Here is a 22,942-nt window from a genome sequence, read left to right on the forward strand (position 1 = left end):
GAAGAGGGTAAAAGGAGGAGAAGAGGACAAAGGGAGAATGAGTAGCTGGTGAGGGGGTTGACAACTCTTTGAAAATACAAATACAAAGAACATGACTAACAAAATCTTTGAAAAGCCCAGTCCCTCAGTTAATAGTCTTTTTATTGAACAGAGGAAAGGGAAATCCAAGAAGTTCTCATACTGTGGTTCTTATTGAAGAATATCACCAGTAACGTGCACTTTCAGTTTACAAACAATTCATTAGAATTGCGAGTTATCTAGTGCCTGGATCTCCCTTTATCATCTACTCTTATCAAACTAAGCTATAACAGTACGTCTCCATCTCTAGGCACTACACCAGAGTCCAACCGGAGTCTTATTATAGATTGATAAGACCACATTGAGTGCATTGACAGAGCTCTTGAGAGAGATGCGTTTAGACAGGTAGCCCAATTCTGATTTTCTTTTCAATAATTGGTCTGAGCAAGAGCTGATTTGATTGGTCAAAAGACCAATTTGTGGAAAAATGATCAGAATTGGGCTGCCTGTTTAAAGTTAGTATAACGGTGTGTGCAGAACAATGCAACTCAGAATTCTTTGTCCTCCAAACAAAGGATGCAGAGTTTTTACCAAAATGTTATATTTTGGTTTCATCTGACCATATGACATTCTCCCAATCTGCTTCTGGATCATCCAAACTTCAGACGGGCCTGGACATGTACTGGCTTAAGCAGGGGGACACGTCTGGCACTGCAGGATTTGAGTCCCTGGCGGCGTAGTGTGTTACTGATGGTAGGCTTTGTTACTTTGGTCCCAGCTCTCTGCAGGTCATTCACTAGGTCCCCCCGTGTGGTTCTGGGAATTTTGCTCACCGTTCTTGTGATCATTTTGACCCCACGGGGTGAGATCTTGCGTGGAGCCCCAGATCGAGGGAGATTATCAGTGGTCTTGTATGTCTTCCATTTCCTAATAATTGCTCCCACAGTTGATTTCTTCAAACCAAGCTGCTTACCTATTGCAGATTCAGTCCTCCCAGCCTGGTGCAGGTCTACAATTTTGTTTCTGGTGTCCTTTGACAGCTCTTTGGTCTTGGCCATAGTGGAGTTTGGAGTGTGACTGTTTGAGGTTGTGGACAGGTGTCTTTTATACTGATAACAATTTCAAACAGGTGCCATTAATACAGGTAACGAGTGGAGGACAGAGGAGCCTCTTAAAGAAGAAGTTACAGGTCTGTGAGAGCCAGAAATCTTGCTTGTTTGTAGGTGACCAAGTACTTATTTTCCACCATAATTTGCAAATAAATTCATTAAAAATCCTACAATGTGATTTTCTAGATTTTATTTTCTCATTTTGTCTGTCATAGTTGAAGTGTACCTATGATGCAAATTACAGGCCTCTCTCATCTTTTTAAGTGGGAGAACTTGCACAATTGGTGGCTGACTAAATACTTTTTTGCCCCACTGTATATAGACAGGTGTGTGCCTTTCCAAATCATGTCCAATCAAATTAATTTACCACAGGTGGACTCCAATCAAGTTGTAGAAACATCTCAAGGATGATCAATGGAAACAGGATGCACAAGTCTCATAGCAAAGAGTCTGAATAGTTATGTAAATAATCTGTTTTTTTATTTTTAATACATTTGCAAAAATGTTTAAAAGAAATAGTTTTCACTTTGTCATTATGTGTACTGTACTGTACTGTGTGTAGATTGATGAGGGGAAAAATGTATCACTTACCAGATAGCAGGGATTTATGTAATTATTATAGGGATTTATGTAATTATTTAATCAGTTATTTAATGGAATTATTTAATTAGTGACATGTTTCTTGCCCTTTTGACATTCATCATTAGCATCATTCTGCTGCTACAAAGCTAATTATGCAGATAATTATTATAATTATGTGCAATTACAATAATGCGGTAGATGCAGAGACACCCAGGGCTGTAATCATGATGAGGCAGAACCTCTGACATCACTAACTATGATCTCAGATCAGATCTAGCCTGGTTAGGCACCCTGTTCTGGCTGTTTTCACTGATTCCAGATAACTAGTAATGCTCTAATGCCCACAGAGACAAACGGACGGAAGGATGGGCAGACGGACATACACGTTTACACAGTCATTCCACATAACTACACACACATATTGTACCCACCCACATTGTTGTCTGTGGCCCTTGAGGGGCACATAACTCGAATTGCTCCAGGGTCGCCGTTGATAATAGCAGACCCTGGCAGTGACTCCACTCTCCGAGGGCGTCTCAGAGAGAGTTGGAATAAGCAAAAAACACATTTCCAATTCTCACATGAAATAGGACAAATTCTTCTTCTTATTATTCTTATTCTTATTATGTGTCGAGCTAAAGGAGCCTGGCTTGCCTACTAGCCCTCTGTACTGCATTGTTTGGCGCAGTGTGCTAGCAACTAGAATACACAGTCGGCTGTCAGAGTGCATTCACTTGATCTGCAGGGAGGGAGCGAGGAGAGGATAGAGAGAGAGAGGGAAGATTCAGTAACAGGAGGGAGAGAGGGTAGAGAAGGGGAGAACAGAGAGGAGTGGGTGAGGATGAGTAAAGAGAGACACTATATATCCAAAAGTATGTGTACTCTCCTTCAAATGAGTGGATTCGGGTATTTCAGCCACACCTGTTACTGACAGGTGTATAAAATCGAGCACACAGCCATGCAATCTCCACAGACAAACATTGGCAGTAGAACGGCCTTACTGAAAAGCTCAGTGACTTTCAACGTGGCACAATCATAGGATGCCACCTTTCCAATAAGTGAAATTTCCACCCTGCTAGTGTGGCCCCGGTCAACTGTAAGTGCTGAAGCACGTAAAAATTGTCTGTCCTTGGTTGTAACTCTCACTACCGAGTTCCAAACTGCCTCTGGAAGCAACATCAGCACCATCATTTTTAATCGCTCCAGCCAGTGGTGGTAAGGTGGTAAAAGGAGGAGAAGTGGGTAAAAGGAGGAGAAGTGGATTATGGAGGAGAAGAGGGTAAAAGGAGGAGAAGAGGGTAAAAGGAGGAGAAGAGGATTATGGAGGAGAAGAGGGTAAAAGGAGGAGAAGAGGGTAAAAGGAGGAGAAGAGGATTATGGAGGAGAAGAGGGTAAAAGGAGGAGAAGAGGGTAAAAGGAGGAGAAGTGGATTATGGAGGAGAAGAGGGTAAAAGGAGGAGAAGAGGGTAAAAGGAGGAGAAGTGGATTATGGAGGAGAAGAGGGTAAAATGAGGAGAAGAGGGTAAAAGGAGGAGAAGAGGGTAAAAGGAGGAGAAGTGGATTATGGAGGAGAAGAGGGTAAAAGGAGAAGAGGGTAAAAGGAGGAGAAGTGGATTATGGAGGAGAAGAGGGTAAAAGGAGGAGAAGAGGGTAAAAGGAGGAGAAGAGGGTAAAAGGAGGAGAAGAGGGTAAAAGGAGGAGAAGTGGATTATGGAGGAGAAGAGGGTAAAAGGAGGAGAAGAGGGTAAAAGGAGGAGAAGAGGGTAAAAGGAGGAGAAGTGGATTATGGAGGAGAAGAGGGTAAAAGGAGGAGAAGAGGGTAAAAGGAGGAGAAGAGGGTAAAAGGAGGAGAAGAGGGTAAAAGGAGGAGAAGAGGGTAAAAGGAGGAGAAGTGGATTATGGAGAAGAAGAGGGTAAAAGGAGGAGAAGAGGGTAAAAGGAGGAGAAGAGGACAAAGGGAGAATGAGTAGCTGGTGAGGGGGTTGACAACTCTTTGAAAATACAAATACAAAGAACATGACTAACAAAATCTTTGAAAAGCCCAGTCCCTCAGTTAATAGTCTTTTTATTGAACAGAGGAAAGGGAAATCCAAGAAGTTCTCATACTGTGGTTCTTATTGAAGAATATCACCAGTAACGTGCACTTTCAGTTTACAAACAATTCATTAGAATTGCGAGTTATCTAGTGCCTGGATCTCCCTTTATCATCTACTCTTATCAAACTAAGCTATAACAGTACGTCTCCATCTCTAGGCACTACACCAGAGTCCAACCGGAGTCTTATTATAGATTGATAAGACCACATTGAGTGCATTGACAGAGCTCTTGAGAGAGATGCGTTTAGACAGGTAGCCCAATTCTGATTTTCTTTTCAATAATTGGTCTGAGCAAGAGCTGATTTGATTGGTCAAAAGACCAATTTGTGGAAAAATGATCAGAATTGGGCTGCCTGTTTAAAGTTAGTATAACGGTGTGTGCAGAACAATCATTTGAAGATTAGCACACACATTTCTCTTCTCATCATTACCCATTTCAAATTCTTCAAACAGTGCTGGCTAGTGTCCTCTTCATCTACCATGGTTCTGTTAAGGCTGTAATGAACAAAACCTCAATGTGACTGACTGTGACTCATCGATTGTGTCTCATCGATTGTGTTACTATTGTGTGATTAGTTGGTTATGTGATTGACTGACTGATTGGTTTATTGTAAAGCAGCATCATATTTCTAAACAGGGTTTGTTTTTAAGTAACTACTCTCTCTTAGTGCTTTAGCTCCTAGGTTTAAAAAAATATATTTCCTATATATTCTATCAGTCTTTTATACATAATGTATATATCAAATCAAATCACATTTATTTATATAGCCCTTCGTACATCAGCTGATATCTCAAAGTGCTGTACAGAAACCCAGCCTAAAACCCCAAACAGCAAGCAATGCAGGTGTAGAAGCACGGTGGCTAGGAAAAACTCCCTAGAAAGGCCAAAACCTAGGAAGAAACCTAGAGAGGAACCAGGCTATGTGGGGTGGCCAGTCCTCTTCTGGCTGTGCCGGGTGGAGATTATAACAAAACATGGTCAAGATGTTCAAATGTTCATAAATGACCAGCATATATACACTTGTATCTTAGCAGAGAAAATAGTGTTCTGTTACAGTTCTTTTCCAGTTTTGCAAGTCATTAGAGACTCCAGTTTGGCACATATTACTAATCATCGACTTCACCAGTTATACTAACAGAAGGAGATAGGCAGTTATGCACTCTCTCACACATGACATAAAATGCTGACTCACATAATAAGGAGAGGGCACAGAAACACACACATAACAACCCAAATCATCTCTATTTCACACTTAGCGAGATGCATTTGAGTCGGTATACTTCCAGTATCACAGTGAATTCGAGTGCCACAGGACAGTGAGCAGCATTGCTTCTTCATATACCTCTATATGGACCTTTGATATGGTTATAGTCTACAGTACATGGTCCTAACCGTACGGGATGGTAAACCAGCTGTCTCTATGATCCACTGGTCACCTTAACACTAAACACAACTTGTCAGTGTCTGCCAGGCACAGCTTCTGAGTAAAGAACATTGGTTCCAAGTCAAGTACCTAACAATGGGGGGGGGGGGGGGGGGGGGGCAACTATGCAAAATAACAAGGTGTTACAAGAACACATGTAAAGACACCAATATTTCAACATAGGAAGAAGAATAAACAGGTACGTTCTGTCATCATACCAACATTATGTTGACCGCTGCCCCATAACGCACCTAGCAAAATAGTTCCACTTCCTTTGATCATCTCACACAGATACACACTACCGACTGGGAGGAGACTAGCTGGTAGCAAAGCATACTAACATTTAATATCAACATATATATTTTCTTCAAAGGGAAGTCGGCATCTTATCAGCTCACTTGACCTCCTATTGCACCAATCTCACTGTGAGAAACACTCCTTTTCATGATACCTGACAACTGTGGATTATGTGGTTCTTTCGACAGGGTCCAGCTATCCACATACTTCAAAGTAAAGCTACTAAAGACGTTGTCAACCCCATAGAGCGCTGTATGTATATTACCTACACCAGTGTTTCCCAACTCCGGTCCTCCAGTACCCCCAACCGTACATATTTTAATTGTAGCCCCGGACAAGCACACCTGATTCAACTAATCATCAAGGCCTCAATGAGTTCAATCAGGAATATTTGTCCAGGGATACAACAAAAATGTGTACCATTGGGTGGTACTCGAGGACCGGAGTTGGGAAACACTGACCTACCAGACTCAGTGAGGGGGAGATGTTACATACAAAACAAGACAAGATTGAGTCTGGATGGGTCAAGCCCTGAGGCACAATCTCCTCCACCTACCAGCACAGTCAACATTATAACATTAGACATAAATAAGAGCAATAAATAGTGTTTTACAAAACAGGGATTAGACAGAAACCAAACTAGTCTAGAGACTAGTAGAGATGTAGTTTGTGTCAGTGAGTGACTATGTTCTAGAGTGGGGGCTGGATCACAACATGGTTATAACTTGGGAGAGGAGCATTGGGGCCTGGGCCAGTCTCTATGTTAGGGGACGGGAGCAGCAGACAGAGAGCTACATGCATCCTGGTCTTCTGTAGAACTACCATATCTCAGCATTACAATGAATAGGTTTGGATTGGTCACAACTCAAGTTGAATCTACACCAGCTCAAACAGTGAACACCGAAACATGCAGTTCAGCGACACTAGATGCATAGACCCTCTTTCAACTAGTTTATATCTCTCCCTAAAACTTCCATTCCATCCCAGCTCTAGCCAATCCCCAGGTAGAATACATCTATGGGCTGGACATTGTAAATATAAGGTCACGGGATAACCCTACTAAAAGTATTTATGAACTTATGACATTGCGTGAAAATAGACATACTATACAGATATACAAATATTACAATCTTCTTTCCCATAGCAGTCTGTACCTGTACCAGTCTAGCCAGCTCTGTATGCCAGGCAGACCCAGGAAGAGTGACCCATGGTGGGTCTTCAGGTCTTCAGACCTGGCCCCATGCGGAGACAAACGGGCATCACACACCAGCCCGTTGTAGCTTCTTTATGTTTCCTGCTCCTTGTTGTTGTGACTGTTTGTTTTTTGTTGTTGTTGTTCTAAAGTGCTGTCCAGATGCTGAAGGACAAAAGGCAGTTTATACAGTCTTCCCAGCATGCTGAATGCAGGGAGGGAGAGCATGGGGTTATGGGAAATGAAGTCCAGGCAGACCCAGGGAAGGCAGTGAGACGGGGAATGGCGTTGGCACATGACTCAGAGAGGGGTCAGGGTCAGAGTTCCAATCATTCTCTCTCTCTGGCTGGGTGTTTATTCCAGTTACTCCCTGGACTGATAGAAGAGGATGTATCCAGACTCTGAGTTCTTGGAGATGTCTGACGTCAACCCATAGAACTCTTTGATGGCCTGGGCATCGATTTTCTGAGTAAACCAGAGAGTGAGACAACAAATGATGAAACATTCTGTTTGAGCCATATAAACAGGTCTGATGGCCAACAAACATCGGTAATTGACAGTTAATTAACATAAACACATTTAGAATCTCCTGGCTTCCACACAGCCTACAAGCCACTGATGCAGACCTTTGGAACATCTACATTTTAAAAGTCTAATACATCCATGTAATATAGCCAACACCTTCACAATAAATCATTATTTATTTTAGATAGGTCTAAAGAAACATGATATGAAGAAAATGTATTTGATTTCAGAAGAATATAATAGCATACATTGTCCTTATGTTAGGTCCTGATCTGGCTATGCCGTATGGCTGTGGGCTACACTAGTTCATTTAGCAGACAAGATTTGCTTAGAACTTCGTGGCATTATTTAATAGTATGACGAATACAAATGAATCAAGCTGAATAAAATAGAAAGAATATTTTCTCCAAATGATTTGAGGGAGTGAGCACATGTGGCTATTCTGTGTTGAGCGGAAAACAAAGAAATGATTTGTTCTTAATTTAGAGTTATTAATGGAACATTAGTTGTTCTACAAACGTTGGGCTATATGTTTGGATTTTTGGAATATCTGTCTTCATTTACTTTTCGTCAGCCAACAAGATGAGTTGGCCTAACGAACAGCAAAAGCACTAGCCTCTATATGTTTGGATTTTTGGAATATCTGTCCTCATTTACTTTTCGTCAGCCAACAAGATGAGTTGGCCTAACGAACAGCAAAAGCACTAGCCTCTATATGTTTGGATTTTTGGAATATCTGTCCTCATTTACTTTTCGTCAGCCAACAAGATGAGTTGGCCTAACGAACAGCAAAAGCACTAGCTTCTGTCAATCTACTATCCTCCATAGTACAAAAGTAGAACTATTTTATTCTGTGCGAGAAATAAATAATCCAAACATAGTCTGGGACAGTTGTGTGATGCAATAGATCCCAAATGAATATACCCACTAGCATAAAAAAAAGTTTTTATGCAATGAGGCTGACGTAACAGATGTGAACGTTTAGCTAAAAATGTTGATACTCTATTAGGCTATTTCTTCACATTATAAGCGCAGCAATGCGCACATGGCAGTAGGCTATAAGTGTGAACCTTCCATGAGAGGGAAAACACCATTATCAAAATTGACCACAAATGTGATTATGCATGTAATGCTTTTATTATAAAGGTGCATTTTTATGGTGAAAATGATCTTCCCCAAACTTAAATTCACTCACTGTGTATTTATACCAGTTAGTCTCTACACCCGTTGTAAACTGGATTAATGTGCTTAATTTTAATAAGTTATTTGGCCACTTTAGTTGTGATACCAACCATATCAAAACATATAGGCCTATGGGTTAGTCTACATGAGGTGTGCGACAATGATACGAAAAAGTCACACAAAAAAAGGCATTGTTTCTTGTGGACATCATTCACAAGTGATAGGCTAATATTGTCATTCATCAGACTATTCTTAATTTCATTTTGTCTTCACATATACTAAATAATATGTGTGAAATTTGTTTTGATTTAGGGGAAGGAAAAAAATAAATGTTGTCTATGCACTTAAAAAGCGAATGGAGGACGCTTTTCCCGTGGTTAATTTTCATGCCAGCAAAGTAGGCTAGACTCCTGCTGTAAAGATAAGCAATGTGCTTAATATTTTTTTTTTTAAGAATAAATATAGTAGGCCTATCCTATAGAAAGCTGATGGGGTCCTCCTCTTTTTAATAGAGGCCATCGCTCTCGTTTTCTCACGCAATTGCATAGCCTATAGAAATGTTGAGCAACATGAACTCATGGGCTCTCATGAAGTGTTTGATTAGATTTTCAACTACATTTACATTGATGTCAGAGTGATTAGAGGGACAATAAAGTGCTGAGTACCAGGCAGTTAGCAAGTTTGGTAGGCTACTAATGACCATCAGCAGCAGCATCAGAGCTTGGAGAAGCCTAATTACCGTGTCGGTCACACGGTCACATGGAATTTGACTGCCTTCATGACTGCCGGTGTGGCGGTAATACAGTCACCATAACAACCCTAATTGAGACACACACCTCCACGATGTCATCATCAAACAACAGCCAGAAGCCATGACTCTTCACTATGATGTAGTGTCCTCTGTTGGGTCCACTGAGGAAGAAAGAAGGGGAAGGACTGATATGAGAATAATATGGTGTCTATAGGTACAGTACATTTCAGTTTGGATACAATGTCGTGTGTGTGTGTGTGTGTGTGTGTGTGTCCTACCTGCCACAGTGGACGACCACAGCGACCAGGTCGTACATGCAGTCGAGGTTGACAGAGTCTCCAGAGGTGTTGAAGAGGCGGAGCTCCAGAGGGAAGACAACACGATAGGACAGTTTGGTGTATCGGTGCAGCTGCTCCATGTACTTAAATCGCTTCAGGTGCAGGGCCAGGATCATAGGCAGCTTCTTCACACGCATCCTATAAGGACACTCAGAGGAGTTATACACAGACTGACACACACAGACCGACAGACACACAGCTAAACAGTGTGTACAGACCTTTTCTGGGCCTCCTGCTTGCTGCAGCATGTCTCACAGTAGTATTTGTATTCACTGCACAAGGTCTCTGTGTTACTGAAGTCCCTAGGGAACACCACACACACAGAGGGGACTGCGTCAGTCAGGCTGATACACAGAGTAGAGGATGCTCTATCTACAGCAGGGTTGGCAAGTGTACAATAGTTCTAGTTGAGAAAGGTAACAGGTACAGTGCCTTCAGAAAGTGTTCACACCACTTGACTTTTTCCACATACAGTGGGGAAAAACAGTATTCAGTCAGCCACCAATTGTGCAAGTTCTCCCACTTAAAAAGATGAGAGGCCTGTAATTTTCCTCATAGGTACACTTCAACTATGACAGAGAAAATGAGGTAAAAAAATCCAGAAAATCACATTGTAGGATTTTTAATGAATTTATTTGCAAATTATGGTGGAAAATATGTATTTGGTCAATAACAAAAGTTTATCTCAATACTTTGTTATATACCCTTTGTTGGCAACGACAGAGGTCAAATGTTTTCTGTAAGTCTTCACAAGGTTTTCACACACTGTTGCTGGTATTTGGGCCCATTCCTCCATGCAGATCTCCTCTAGAGCAGTGATGTTTTGTTTTCTAATAATTGCTTCCACAGTTGATTTCTTTTAACCAAGCTGCTTACCTATCGCAGATTCAGTCTTCCCAGCCTGGTGCAGGTCTACAATTTTGTTTCTGGTGTCCTTTGACAGCTCTTTGGTCTTGGCCATAGTGGAGTTTGGAGTGTGACTGTTTGAGGTTGTGGACAGGTGTCTTTTATACTGATAACAATTCAGACAGGTGCCATTAATACAGGTAACGAGTGGAGGACAGAGGAGCCTCTTAAAGAAGAAGTTACAGGTCTGTGAGAGCCAGAAATCTTGCTTGTTTGTAGGTGACCAAGTACTTATTTTCCACCATAATTTGCAAATTTGCAAATAAATTAATTAAAAATCCTACAATGTGATTTTCTGGAAGAAAAAAATTCAAATTTTGTCTGTCATAGTTGAAGTGTACCTATGATGAAGGTTACAGGCCTGTCTCATCTTTTTAAGTGGGAGAACTTGCACAATTGATGGCTGATTAAATACTTTTTTGCCCCACTGTATGTTGTGTTGCAGCCTGAATTTAAAATGGATTAAGTAGAGATTTTTGTCACTGGCCTTCACACAATAGCCCATAATGTCAAAGTGAAATTATGTTTTTCACATTTTTTACAAATTAATAAAAAATGAAAAGCTGAAATGTCTTGAGTGAATAAGTATTCAACCCCTTTGTTATGGAAAGCCTAAATAAGTACAGGAGTAAAAATGTGCCTAACAAGTCACTCAATAAGTTGCATGGACTCTGTGCAATAATAGTGTTTAACATGATTTTTGAATGACTACCTCATCTCTGTACCCCACACATTCAGATCATTGTAAGGTCCATCAATGGAGCAGTGAATTTCAAACACAGACTCAACCACAAAGACCAGGGAGGTTGTCCAATGCCTCACAAAGAAAGGCAAATATTGGTAGATGAGTCAAAATAAATAAAAGCAGAAATTGAATATCCCTTTCAGCATGGTGAAGTTATTACACTTTCGATGGTGTATCAATATATCCAGTCAGTACAACGATACAGGCGTCCTTCCTAACTCAGTTGCCAGAGAGGACGGAAACCGCTCAGGGATTTCACCATGAGGCCAATAGTGACTTTAAAACAGTTAAAGAGTTTAACAGCTGTGATAGGAGAAAACTGAGGATGGGTCAACAACATTGTTTGTTACTTCTAGGTTTGACTACTGCAATGCTCTATTTTCCGGCTACCCGGATAAAGCACTAAATAAACTTCAGTTAGTGCTAAATACGGCTGCTAGAATCCTGACTAGAACCAAAAAAATTTATCATATTACTTATTGTATAGCAATGATCAACACAACCAATTTCACAGAGCTTGAAGAATTCAGAAAATAATAATGGGCAAATATTATACAATCCAGGTGTGCAAAGCTCTTAGAGACTTACCCAGAAAGACTCACAGCTGTAATCACAGCCAACGTTGATTCTAACATGTATTGACACACACAGGGGGTTGAATACTTATGTAATCAAGATACACGGAGTGGACAAAACATTAGGAACACCTTCCTAATATTGACTTGCTCCCCCTTTTGTCCTCAGAACAGCCTCAATTCATCGGGGCATGGACTTCCAGGTGTTGAAAGCGTTTCACAGGGATGCTGGCCCATGTCGACTCCAATGCTTCTCACAGTTGTGTCAAGTTGGCTGGATGTCCCTTGGGTGGTGGACCATTCTTGATACACACGGGAAACTGTTGAGCGTAAAATACTAAGCGGCAATGCCGTTCTAGACACACTCAAACCGGTGCGCCTGGGACCTACTACCATTACCCTGTTCAAAGGCACTCAAATATTTTGCCATTCACCCTCTGACAGATACACAATCCATGTCTTCTTCTTCTTATTATTATTCTGTGGATTTTTATCGCAGTTGGCAACCAACTTTAAGATGCATTATTGCCAACAACTGAACTGGAGTGTGGACCAGAGACAGTGAAGGTCTAAATCCTACCCAATATTCTTGTCCCTAAAGAAACTAAATAGATAATTAAATACTACATCCCCTGAAGATTTCCCCAGCAGTTCACTTAATCTTGGTTCTTCAACCCCATTACTCCTCAAATGATGTTTCCCCACCACTTTCAATGTACTATTGAGCCTTGTGTGTCCCAGTCTCAGCCTTGTGACTACACTTTCCTCCCTTCTCTCTCAGCCTGATGACCTCCCTGCCCCCACCTTTTCTTGAATCGTATACAGGTGTCTTCCTTTTGCCAGCAGCATACCACCCTGCATCCCACTGCTGGCTTGCTTCTGAAGCTAAGCAGGGTTAGTCCTGGATGGGAGATCAACTGCTGCTGGAAGTGGTGTTAGGGGGCCAGTAGGAAGCACCCTTTCCTCTGGTCTAAAAAATAAATATCCCAATGCCCCAGGGTAGTGATTGGGGACATTGCCCTGTTTAGGTTGCCATCTTTCGGATGGGATGTTAAACGGGTGTCCTGACTTTATGTGGTCACTAAAGATCCCATGGCACTGGGTGATAACCCTGGTGTCCTGGCTAAATTCCCAATCTGGCCCTCATACGGTCACCTAACCATCCCCAGCTTACAATTGGCTTATTCATCCCCCCCTCTCTTCCCTGTAACTATTACCCAGGTCGTTGCTGTAAATGAGAATGTGTTCTCAGCTAAATTACCTGGTAAAATAAGGTTCACCAAAAAAAATCCCTTCCTTTTCCACAACTCTTGCCACTTGTTTTTAACCACTATTTTCATCAACCCCGTGGCTTCTGCTTTACTAATTGACATTTCCAACATTAGGGTGTTCAAGAGCCTGCTTGGCAATAACATCCACCTCCTCATTCCCCTCTACTCCCACATGAGCTGGTACCCAGAAGAGCACCACAAATACACCCCATCTGTCTCACCCTATACAAGCACAGCAAAACCTCATACAATACATCCTGTCTACCATGATATACAAAATAATTTGAGCTCATCAGTGCTGCACAGGAGTCAAGAGCAGATGACTACCCTGTCTGGTCTCACCTCCTCCACCCACTCTGCAGCCAGGAGTATGGCCATCAACTCCACTGTGTAAACAGATAAATGATCTGTTGCTCTTTTTGTCACTGCCACCTTAAAGTCAGGAACACTAAAAGCTGTCCTCCCTGTTTAATGTCCCTTAGACACATCTGTGAATATATTCAAGAAAGCATAGTAGTGTTCCTAAAATGTTCACTTACAACTGAATCTACTCCTTCCTCAACATATTTTACCCTCTCAAGCAACCCTAGATCTATCACTGGCTGAGGGAGACACCAAGGTGGGATAGTAGGAAGAACCAAAGAGGGGCTAAACTCCCTCCCAAACAACCCCATCTCTATCGCCATGCCATTGCCGATCCACCCAAAACTTGTATTCAGATTTAGTTCATGTTCCCAGCACTCTAGTAGTACCTTTTTAGTAGGATGTGTAACCATGTGTCCTTTTAGATTTACCCAATATGTCATGGTCAGCTGAAGTCGCATCTCCCAACTCTACGTGCATTCCTGCCACCCGGGAGGCTGTGAGGGCCCACAGAAGACAATCCACGTCTCAATTGTCTCAAGGCTTAAAAATTATTCTTTAACCTGTCTCCTCCTCTTCATCTACACTGATTGCAGTGGATTTAACAGGTGACATTAATAAGAGATCATTGCTTTAACCTGGTCATTCTGTCATGGACTAATCAGGTGTTCCTAATATTTTGTATCCTCCCAGTGTGTATTAGTGTTACATTTTTTAGATATATTTTTACAAATGTTTGAATTTTTCTTCCATTGACATTTGAGTATTCTGTGAGATCGTTTCCAAAAAATGACAATTAAATCAATTTTAACCTCACCTTGTAACACAACAAACGGGTTGTGAATACGGGTTGTGAATACTTTCCTAAGGCACTGTAAATATGACCTGTTATTGATGTATTCTGCTCTACATCCACAGAAAGATCCAGAAAGTCCTCATATTTGCTGCTGACCTGCCACATACACAGAGACAGGGAGAGACAGACAGAGAGATGAGATGAATTGATGCTGCCCTGCTCCGAGACACACGCTGGTACACGAGATGAGAGAGCAGGTCTCTTTGATGTGTTGTGATAGGGTTGTAAGGATGTATCAGTGAGAAGCTGAGTGCCTGTAGCGTGATGAAGACGACTGTTAGGGGCCAATCTCTGCCTTCCTCCCTCCTGTCTTCTGCTCTGAGAGTGGCATAATGGGAGCCCGGTGACACAGCGTGGAGGATCTCTGTCAGAGCTCAGCTCACAATCTCCTCATCTCCTCCTTCATTACAGACAGAGCTAATCCCTCTGTGGGACGCAGGGAGTGAGGACAGAGAAAACACTCACAGGGACTCACAGGAACAGATGGATTGGTAGGGTACTGACAAAGCATTACCAACACTGCTGAGGAAGGGTCTTGGGGGTTGAGTAAAAAAGCAAGACACACATTTTTGTGGACTGTAAGGAAAGTGAATCAATAAAGTATTCTTACATACGTGTTTATGTCTCACATGACTTGGTGGAATTAGGACCACTATCAGAGAACATAAAACCCACTACCACAGAAACAACGGCCCGGATGGACTCACAGTTGAGGCAGCGCGTCTCATTGGTCAACGTGCCCTGGAAGATGGCATGCACCCAGGTGGGCTCCGTGGTCTTGTTCTCGAGCTCGGTCTTCGTGGTGATGGCCGTTCCGTTGTTCTTGAGGCGTCCGTTCTGCTTCTCCTGCTCCTTCTCCTCCAGCAGGATGTTTGCCACCGTGTTCAGCTTCTTCTCCTCCAGCAGGATGTCTGCCACCGTGTTCAGCTTCTTCTCCTCCAGCAGGATGTTTGCCACCGTGTTCAGCTTCTTCTCCTCCAGCAGGATGTCTGCCACCGTGTTCAGCTTCTTCTCCTCCAGCAGGATGTCTGCCACGTGTTCAACTTCTTCTCCTCCAGCAGGATGTCTGCCACTGTGTTCAGCTTCTTCTCCTCCAGCAGGATGTTTGCCACTGTGTTCAGCTTCTTCTCCTCCAGTATGATGTCTGCCACTGTGTTCAGCTTCTTCTCCTCCAGCAGGATGTCTGCCACTGTGTTCAGCTTCTTCTCCTCCAGCAGGATGTCTGCCATCGTGTTCAGCTTCTTCTCCTCCAGCAGGATGTCTGCCACTGTGTTCAGCTTCTTCTCCTCCAGCAGGATGTCTGCCACTGTGTTCAGCAGGTAGTTGAGGAACTCATGGGCGTCCTGCTGCATGTAGTTATCAAACAGGTCTGTAGGGGGAGACACAGGACAGGGGCTGTTAGGGCAACACTTGGAGGGTCTGTGTGAAGAGGTGGTCAGTCAGTCGACAGTCGTGTTCAAGGTGAATCAGGGCACATTGATGCACATGGACACACATAAATCAGATACGTGTGTGAAAAGTGAAAGTGGAGAGAGAGAATGTGAAAGAGAGAAGGCAGCTGACCAGTCCCTAGTCCACACAGAGATGTTCATTGTTCATTCATAGAGAGTGCTTCCTGGAGTCAGACTACTGAGAACAATCTGCCTCTATTCCAGTTCCATGCTCTGAATGACCTTACCGCCACCACAACATGCACCTGCCCTTCACCCGACAGTGACAACCACCTGACAAAAACACTTCTACTGCCCCTCTAGCCCTATCCCTACCCTCAGATCAAAACATGCCTATCTGAGCTGAAAACTTGATTCAAGGCAACTGGTCTCAGCAGTCTTGACTTACTACCAACACCAATCATATGGCAGGTTTAAGCTATATAACATGTTAGCTATGATGGTATACCACCATAGTCCCCTCTCCCAGTCAGTCCAGGGCAGACAGTGATTGTATTTAGGTTTGGTGTAGTCTGTCTCACCATTCTCCTTGCGCAGGCGTGAGATGAACTTCTTGGGCGGGATGACTCCCACCTTTTTCTTCTGGGTGGCGATGCTGTGGAAGAGGTCTGCCAGACACGTGAGCAGGTTCTCCTTCTTCTGCTGGGCCTTGTAGGCCAGCACGTTCTCCCGGAAGGGCCGGCAGAAGTACAGGGCCTGAAGCACCGAGTTACAGTAACAAGTGTTCCCAAACTGAGGGTCCACCCAGAAAGAGAGAGGGATGAGATTCTTATGAGTGTGTTTGAGGAACGGTAAACTTAAGATTGTAAACATGGAGGAAAGATGCAAGCAGCATGACCGTAACCTCCAACAATGACTGTGTCTACACAAGGAGAGATGCTTTGTGTTCTTACTAGGGATGCACAATTCCAGGAACTTTCAACAAATTCCATGGTTTTCCAGAAATCCTGGTTTGAGGATTCCAGATTTCCTGCTTATTCCCTTCCGATTCCGGGAATCCTCCAACCGGGATTTCAGGAAAAACAGGGAAGTTAATGAAAGTTCCAGGAATTTTGCAAACCTAGTTCTTAGACCTAAAAATTATATAAGAGCCAGATAGATTAATGAATATAAAGCAGCCACACTCTGCTTTGAGTATCAACATTCTCCATCTGAAGGGTTGGCAAACAAACTAGTTGGTAACAGAAGCTCCTCAAAGATGATTTTTTTTGCTAACTGAAATAAAATAGCAGTGAAACAGACAAAACAACCTGCTTGTAATACAAAGTGCCAACACTAATCACCTGTCCAATGGGAAACATAACTCAGTAGTGACCTAGTGGACAGCTTGTTCTAAAAAGGACACCAGTGTATATAATGATCATCCAGAAGGTGACCAAGTGAATGACACTTACGTTGACCAATCCAAAGTAGTGTTCGTTGATTGGGAACTGCTCCGGACCAATGTCTTTCTCTAGAGCAGAGGCATTGGTGCCCTAAGGGAGACCAGAGAGAGAACACAAGCTCTAATGTGCACTGTCAAACATCCTTATTATGCATGAAATAGGCTACATACACATCATCATCTGGAGTGTCCCACTCACATGTGTCTGTTCCATCTCCTGGAAGTCATCTTGGCAACTATATAGCATGGAACTGACAAACCAAAACCTCTTTATAGAGAGGTCACATGCTGCACATGTCTATGTTTCACATAATAGTCTAACCTTCGCTTCAGATAAATGCCTAGATTATTTCTGACATTGACTGGCAGTCGACTCCAGCCTTTTATGGCTTTCATAAAGCTTGCAGTTTCCCATCACAAACCTTGCTTATTCATACTACTGGAAGTCAGGAATCCTTTGGTTTCATCGTCTGAGAAACTTAGTACCAACCTCTTAACTTGGGGGGGGGGGGGGGGGGGGTAAGTAGACCTATTACAATGTAAAGATTCAAGAGCATTTAACATTCTCAGAGGGGAGAGACAGGCCACTTATCTCCTGACAGAGCCCATTGACTAACCAGAGCTCAGAGAGGTTCCAGATGAAGCCGTGGCTTTGTTGAGAGACTTCTGCTAAAGTTGCTTTAGTCTTTAAATCACTGTCATTCTCTCTCAGTCAAAGCAGAACAGAATACTTTGCTTTGTTGTCTCTGATATTAGTTTTGACTGAGTTCTCAAGCTTCACTTTCTCATACATGTTCGCGCACGCACGCACGCACACACACACACACACACACACACACACACACACACACACACACACACACACACACAGCTGATCCTGTGCTCATATCCCCAAATATACATTAAGTGTTTTATCAAACTAGACAACATACACTTGCTTGTCTCATCTAAATAATACTGTTCAACCAAAGCATACAAACATTAGTACAAAGGAGAAAAACAACAAAGACCAGATGATAACAATATAGGTCCCTTCATCACTAATCAAATGCTCTGTATCACAATAACACTCCTGACCTTTAAAACTTGACACTTTCCTCAAGTGTTTAATCTTTGCCAGATTCAATAAACACATTCCATTTTGTGGTGGTGATGTTAGTAAAAAAAGTTAACACTTTACATTATTGTCCTTATTAATGTGTATTCATGCAGTGTAACAACTAGGAGTATTATAATTACTTGTTACATTGTACTTAGGCCTAATTACACAGTTTTAAGGGCACACAAATGTAAAGTGTGATATAGGGACCTTCTAGATCACGTGTCAAACTCATTCCAAGGGAGGGCAGATTGTCTGGGGGTTTTGCTCCACCCTTGTACTTGATTGACGATTCATTCAAGATAGAGCTACATTTCCGAAATGTTGGACCCTTCCGCACCCTTTGCATCCCCGTCAAGCAAGGACCGGTGGATTGATTCCTACAGCCGATCAGCTCGAGCCCCCAGGAGCAATTCGACCATGACCCTCTCTCATCGTCATTACACAAGGTTCCCAACAGTGACTGCAGCAGGCAATATAGCGCTTTGGCTCCTTACCATATTACAAATGGAGGCGATATTTCTGACAGTTATTTAGTTTACAGGTTCCCCCTCACCGTCATATTTCTAAAATAAAAATGTTTCAATGCAGGACGATACTGAGAAAAGATTAAGATTCGCAGCCGCAGCTAGAGGCCAGACTTCAACCCCACTTCGTATAATTGATCTAAAATAACAGATGAGTGAGTAGTAAACACACGAAGTTGCGTCAGGTTGATAACAACGGATTACAAACACTGGGCTGTAATAAGAACGATTACAACAAGCAGCTACGTAACGCAATGTACAACCCGCCCATCACAAATAAACTACTACCGCATTGCAGGCGATTGGAGCCCTCTGCTGTTTGATTGGCATAACAGACAGACTAATCGGATTGGGTTTTGCATGAAGCAATGGATTTTGGGAGTTGTAGTGGACAGTTAGCACTAGTGGACAGTCGAGAACTAGTGGACAGGCACTGCTTCATCATTTACTTGGTGCTTACTTTGAGGCAGGCTGTTGGAGACTCCTATGGTGGGTACTGCATATTACTGACCTCACTCCAGAGTCTCTCAGAGGGTTCACAGTCAGCCCACTAACACCCTTTCAGATCACAGCAAAATCACAGTCTACCTGAACAGAGCAATACTCAATCACGAGACAACAAAGCCCAAGGAACTGTACAATATTAAGAAATGCTATAGATGGAAGGAAAGTAGTGTAAAAACCTACCCCCCCCCAAAAAAAAATTAGGCAACAACAAATTCAATCCCTTTTACACAGCTTCCTGGACAAAACATTTCACTGTAATAGTGAAGGTGTAAACTTAGCAGTAGAAAGCCTAAACAGTATATTTGACCTTTCAGCTTCCCTATCAAATCTAAACATTTCATGCAGACAACCTAAGAAAATGAACAACAATGACAAATGGTTTGATGAAGAATGCAAAAACCTAAGAAAGAAATTGAGAAACCTATCCAACCTGAGTCTACGCCTTCACTATGGTGAATCACTAAAACAATACAGAAATACACTACGTAAAAAGAAGGGACAGCACGTCAGAAATCAGCTCGATGTAATTGAAGAATACATACAGTGGCTTGTGAAAGTATTACCCCCCTTGTCATTTTTCCTATTTAGTTGCCTTACAACCTGGCATTAAAATATATTCTTTTTGGGGGGGTTGTAATCATTTGATTTACACAACATGCCTACCACTTTGAAGATGCAAAACATTTTTTATTGTGAAACAAACGAGAAATAAGACAAAAAAACTAAACTTGAGCGTGCATAACTATTCATCCCCCCAACGTCAATACTTTGTAGAGCCACCTTTGGCAGCAATTACAGCTACAAATCTTGGGATATGTCTCTATAAGCTTGGCACATCTAGTCACTGGGATTTTTCCCCATTCTTCAAGACAAAACTGCTCCAGCTCCTTCAAGTTGAATGGGTTCCGCTGGTGTACAGTAATATTTAAGTCATGCCACAGATTCTCAATTGGATTGAGGTCTGAGCTTTGACTAGGCCATTCCAAGACATTTCAATGTTTCCCCTTATACCACTCGAGTGATGCTTTAGCAGTATGCTTAGCGTCATTGTCCTGCTGGAAGGTGAACCTCCGTCCCAGTCTCAAATCTCTGGAAGACTGAAACAGCTTTCCCTCAAGAATTGCCTTGTATTTAGCGCCATCCACCATTCCTTCAATTCTTCCCAGTTTACCAGTCCCTGCCGATGGAAAAACATCCCCACAGCATGATGCTGCCACCACCATGCTTCACTGTGGGGACGGAATTCTTGGGGTGATGAGAGGTGTTGGGTTTGGGCCAGACATAGCGTTTTCATTGATGACCAAAAAGCTACATTTTTGTCTCATCTGACCAGAGTACCTTCTTCCATATGTTTGGGGAGTCTCCCACATGCCTTTTGGCAAACATCAAACGTGTTTGCTTATTTTTTTCTTTAAACAATGGCTTTTTTCTGGTTACTCTTCCGTAAAGCCCAGCTCTGTGGAGTGTACGGCTTAAAGTGGTCCTATGGACAAATACTCCAACCTCTGCTGTGGGGCTTTGCAGCTCCTTCAGGCTTATCTTTGGTCTCTTTGTTGCCTCTCCAGTTAATGCCCTCCTTGCCTGCTCCATGAGTTTTGGTGGGCGGCCCTCTCTTGGCAGGTTTGTTGTGGTGCCATATTCTTTCCATTTTTTAATAATCGATTTAATGGTGCTCCATGGGATGTTCAAAGTTTCAAATATTTTTTTTATAGCCCAACCCTGATCTGTACTTCTCCACAACATTGTCCCTGACCTGTTTGGAGAGCTCCTTGGTCTTCATGGTGCCGCTTGTGTAATGCGTGTATATGGGAGGCGAAGTCAAGTGCAGGAGAGCGGAGTATAATAAACAGGCGCACTTTAATACCGGTTAGCAAATGACAGCACATAACACATAACAGTACCAAAAACACGGTCTAAAACAAAAGTGCAACGCCTGACAATAATCCACAAAACAAATAACAATCCCTCATAAATACAACATGGGGAACAGAGGGTTAGAGGGAATAGAGGGTTAAATGCTGCCCGAACAAGGAGAGGGACCGACTTCGGTGGAAGTCGTGACAGTACCCCCCCCCCCCCCCCCCCTTGATGCGCGCCTCCAGCAACGCGCCTACACCAACCTCGGGGATGACCCGGAGGATGAGGCGCAGGGCGATCCGGGTGGAGACAGTGGAAATCCCGCAGCAACGAAGGGTCCAGGACGTCCTCCACCGGCACCCAGCATCTCTCCTCTGGACCTTACCCCTCCCACTCCATGAGGTACTGAAGGCCCCTCGCCAGACGCCTCGAGTCCAGGATGGCTCAAACAGCATACCCCGGGGCCCCCTCGATGTCCAGAGGGGGCGGAGGAACCTCCCGCACCTCAGCTTCCTGAAGTGGACCAGCCACCACCGGCCTGAGATGAGACACATGGAACGAGGGATTAATACAGTAATCTGGGAGAAGATGTAACCTGTAGCATACCTCATTCTGTCTCCTCAGGACTTTGAATGGCCCCACAAACCGCGGACCCAGCTTCCGGCAGGGCAGGCGGAGGGGCAGGTTTCGGGTCGAGAGCCAGACCCTGTCCCCCGGTGCGAACACCGGGGCTTCACTGTGGTGATGGTCGGCGCTCGCTTTTTGCCGCCTCACGGCCGGATGTTGGTGCACATGGGCGGCCTCCCAGGTCTCCTCCGAGCGCTTGAACCATTCGTCCACCGCAGGAGCCTCAATCTGGCTCTGATGCCACGGTGCCAGAACCGGCTGATACCCCAGAACGCACTGGAAAGGAGAGAGGTTAGTGGAGGAGTGGCGGAATGAGTTTTGCGCCATTTCCGCCCATGGGATGAATGTCGCCCACTCCCCTGGCCGGTCCTGGCAATATGACCGCAGAAACCTACCCACATCCTGATTTACTCTCTCCACCTGCCCGTTACTCTCGGGGTGAAAACCTGAAGTAAGACTGACAGAGACCCCCAGACGTTCCATGAGCACTCTCCAGACCCTGGACCTGAACTGGGGACCCCGATCAGAGACTATGTCCTCAGGCATCCCGTAGTGCCACTGAATGAATTAAAAATATTGATAGAGGAGTGTAAATGCTTTTTTTTAGGCTGAATCATGTTGTATTGTATGTTTTAATTCTGTAATGTATTGATTTTTGGTGCCATGGCCAGGTCTCCCTTGAAAAAGAGACACAGGGTCTCAGCTGGCTTTTTTAATAGGTAGGGTGTCTGAGTTTAAGTATTTAGGTAGGTGAGATGAGAGGCTTACATGGAAGAGACATGTTGAGTATATTGAAATGAAGTGTAGGAAGGTGCTGAACCTCATGAGGGCGGTGGCAGGATATGTGTATATCCCAGATTTTGTATGTAAGCGGTTAAATGATAATGTGTCAGTATGCGGCCGAGTTGATGGCCATGATTATACATTTGAGATGGGCGTAGGAGGTGAAACCACTCGGTGGGGATCTGCTCTGATTGGGCTGCAGTGTTAAGTAATGTGAAGATGAGCAGGTCGGATAGGGGAGACTTGTTTTTGGAGATGATGGCGCTGTTAATGCGACTGGAGAGGACGGGAATGGTGGTAAGCTTTTGCTAGGTTCCCGTCCATGTGGGTGTGGAGGGTAATGAGAAGGCCTATTAGTAGGGGCCACTAATAAACAGCCAAGATGAGAATAAGGAGGCAGAGTGAGAAAGATTAAAGACATGGAGCCACTGGGGCTTAACATATATGTTTTATTTATTGTCACATACACCGGATAGG

General features: G+C 43.4%; 1 protein-coding gene across 1 annotated transcript; it reads right to left on the reverse strand.

Annotated features, from left to right (window-relative positions):
* Window positions 1-5,333: 5,333 nt before the first annotated feature.
* Window positions 5,334-18,697, reverse strand: LOC110523002 (ubiquitin carboxyl-terminal hydrolase 46; the record flags this gene model as incomplete). Its single annotated transcript, XM_036979058.1, has 11 exons — window positions 5,334-7,183; window positions 9,262-9,337; window positions 9,455-9,652; window positions 9,733-9,816; window positions 12,294-12,309; window positions 14,260-14,326; window positions 14,921-15,079; window positions 15,499-15,599; window positions 16,203-16,413; window positions 17,076-17,156; window positions 18,662-18,697. Coding segments are annotated over 11 exons (1,131 nt in total), but the record flags the coding sequence as incomplete, so codon positions are not given.
* Window positions 18,698-22,942: the final 4,245 nt, after the last annotated feature.

Source organism: Oncorhynchus mykiss, chromosome 5 (genome assembly GCF_013265735.2).
Source record: "Oncorhynchus mykiss isolate Arlee chromosome 5, USDA_OmykA_1.1, whole genome shotgun sequence".
Taxonomy (NCBI): domain Eukaryota; kingdom Metazoa; phylum Chordata; class Actinopteri; order Salmoniformes; family Salmonidae; genus Oncorhynchus; species Oncorhynchus mykiss.